The sequence below is a fragment of the Ischnura elegans genome, chromosome 2, assembly GCF_921293095.1.
Source record: "Ischnura elegans chromosome 2, ioIscEleg1.1, whole genome shotgun sequence".
Classification (NCBI taxonomy): Eukaryota; Metazoa; Arthropoda; class Insecta; order Odonata; family Coenagrionidae; genus Ischnura; species Ischnura elegans.
The window spans coordinates 141,946,398-141,948,721 of record NC_060247.1 but is presented as its reverse complement, the minus strand read 5'-3'; the positions used below and the strand labels follow the sequence as shown (position 1 = coordinate 141,948,721).

The 2,324-nt window shown below is 36.4% G+C and overlaps 1 protein-coding gene across 1 annotated transcript; it reads right to left on the bottom strand.

Annotated features, from left to right (window-relative positions):
- Window positions 1-45: 45 nt before the first annotated feature.
- Window positions 46-906, bottom strand: LOC124174173 (ubiquitin-like protein 5). Its single transcript, XM_046553280.1, has 2 exons — window positions 548-906; window positions 46-326 (listed from the first exon to the last, which is right to left on the bottom strand). Exons 1-2 carry the CDS (start codon window positions 723-725, stop codon window positions 283-285), a joined length of 222 nt encoding a protein of 73 aa, XP_046409236.1. The 5' UTR covers window positions 726-906; the 3' UTR covers window positions 46-282.
- Window positions 907-2,324: the final 1,418 nt, after the last annotated feature.

The following is a 2,324-nucleotide window of genomic DNA, read 5'->3' as shown; positions in this document are numbered from 1 at the left end:
TAAGTCATTGATCAGAAATGCGTTCGATGGTATGGATAATAGCAATTCTCAGAGTTAATTACATTTATTAGATGGAAAATATATTACCATTTACAATGCGAATATAATTAATATGATATACCCACATTACTTACGAATGCTAAAACGCAAACCAAAAAACTTTTCACACAATGTTCATTGCAAACAAGTCCGTCCACATAATTTACCATCATTATCGTAACATGCACTTTCATCACATTACCATGTGGACAACAGAGATTAGTTATCAAGTTGAACTGGAATTCACTGGTAATACAGCTCTAAATTCATTCCATCGTGGATTTCATCTGATACAGCATTAAGGAAAACAAATACCACCTAAATGATGAAATTCAAAATATGAAAGGAGTGATGGGGCGCTGAAGCATGAACCGAAGTCATCTACTTCCTATCAGGTTGATGATGATCCAATATACCATGATACTAATATATAATTACCACGCAATATACCTTCACAGGCGTACTTCTTATAATACAAAGTATCATCAAGCATATTGATAAAGGATACAATCATGAAGCGTGATGTGATCCTTGAAAATAGTATACCACTTCTTGAGCACTATCTTCTCCCACCTGGTGCCAGTTTGGGCAGCAATAAGTTTTTTCAAATCCCCAATTGTATCGTCAGGGTTGCATTTCACTCGCACTTTCTTCCCTAATCGGTCATTGCACGTTACTTCCAACATTTTGGGAGTTGAATTTTCTTCGGTACAGGTCGCGGGGAATAAATACTGTCGTCAATCTTCACTAAAAACCTAGAAATGTCTACTTTTCCAGATTTTTCTAATATTACACTTCCTTTCCAGAGGCACCCAAAACCGCTCAAAACTGCCAAAACATCCTCGACCTTAGACCATATAAGAACTAGATCCGTCATTCCCCACCCCTACCCATGTCTCGCCGTGTGGCCAACATCTCCCCTCCGCTCCCTTCCTTCCCCGCCCACTTTTAAAGCGACGTGACGTCACGGTTGGGACGCTCATCGTCGTAGCGCATGGCTACGAATGGGGATTCATTGTATCACTGCGGTATTCTGACCATTTTCTTCGCGATTTTTCAATTAAAAGTACTAATATATATTGCGCTATGTACGAGAAGTATTCTCTCAGCCATGGTTGGATTGGTGAACTTAACAATTAATGAACAGTGGCATTTTTCGGCATTGGCAGCGACGAAAAAATATTGTGGCAGTGAAATGAAGACAATGTTTACTTTGTCTTTGTAAACTTACGCAGATTTTTTTATTATCTCGTTAGCGATCTAGCATCATTCGGAACATCGTTATAAAAACATGAAATCTTGCACAAAAGTTGTAAACGGGGGGAATTTCAGAGAGGAAAAGGGTCATGGTGTAAAGAATTTGCCGGTCGTCCACGAAGTAACGCGGCAACGCCTTCGCATCAGAATTCATATTATTTAGGTAAGTAATTTAGATATTTCATAAATGCATAATTTTTTACTTAGCAGACAGCTCTCGTGTTATTTATATTTTGCGATGGTGGAAAAAGGTCTAGCGCTGGCTTTGCAAGTGACACCTACGATTTACGTACGCTACGGAAAATTCTGGGAATAAATAATATCTATTAACATATTTATAATAAGAAAGAAAGAGAGGATTGGATTAAAATAATTTTAAAGATAAATTTGCTTTAAAACAATCAATTATATTTATTTCATTGAATAACTTAATAAATATATTCTTGCAATTTTGTACGTATGTACTTACCGAGTTTTCAATGAAATTTTTTTAAACTATTTATGACATGATTTTATTTTTTAGATTTTTGTCATAATGCGTAACAAAAGAGGATGCAAATTCAAAGATCATATAAGAAGTGAATCTCATTTTATTAAAAAAATCCAGGAGCGATTACTTTGTCTAATGTGTGAAATGTAACGGGTAATTTTCTATTTTTCACGGCAGTAGGAATGATATTTCGAAGCACTTAAACGAAGGGGCATAAAAGATATTTAAATACTTCTGCATCTTCCTCCAAAATACAGAAATTTATAATAAAAACGAAGAAAAGAAACTTGCATCAGTAGAAGGATGCCTTTCCATGCCATTTTTCATGGTCATTCCTTCAGATCTAAGGCCTGTACATCACAAGTTATTAAATCGGTTTTGCAGCGCACATGATACACAACGCCGTTCAAATAGCTGCTGTTTTGTTGCCCGCAGATGTGGAAAATATTGTCATTAAAATATATGTTGAATTAAAACTTTTGGGCTATGTCGCCGCGTCAGATTTTGGGTGGCCCAAACGTTTCCCGACCGATGCTGG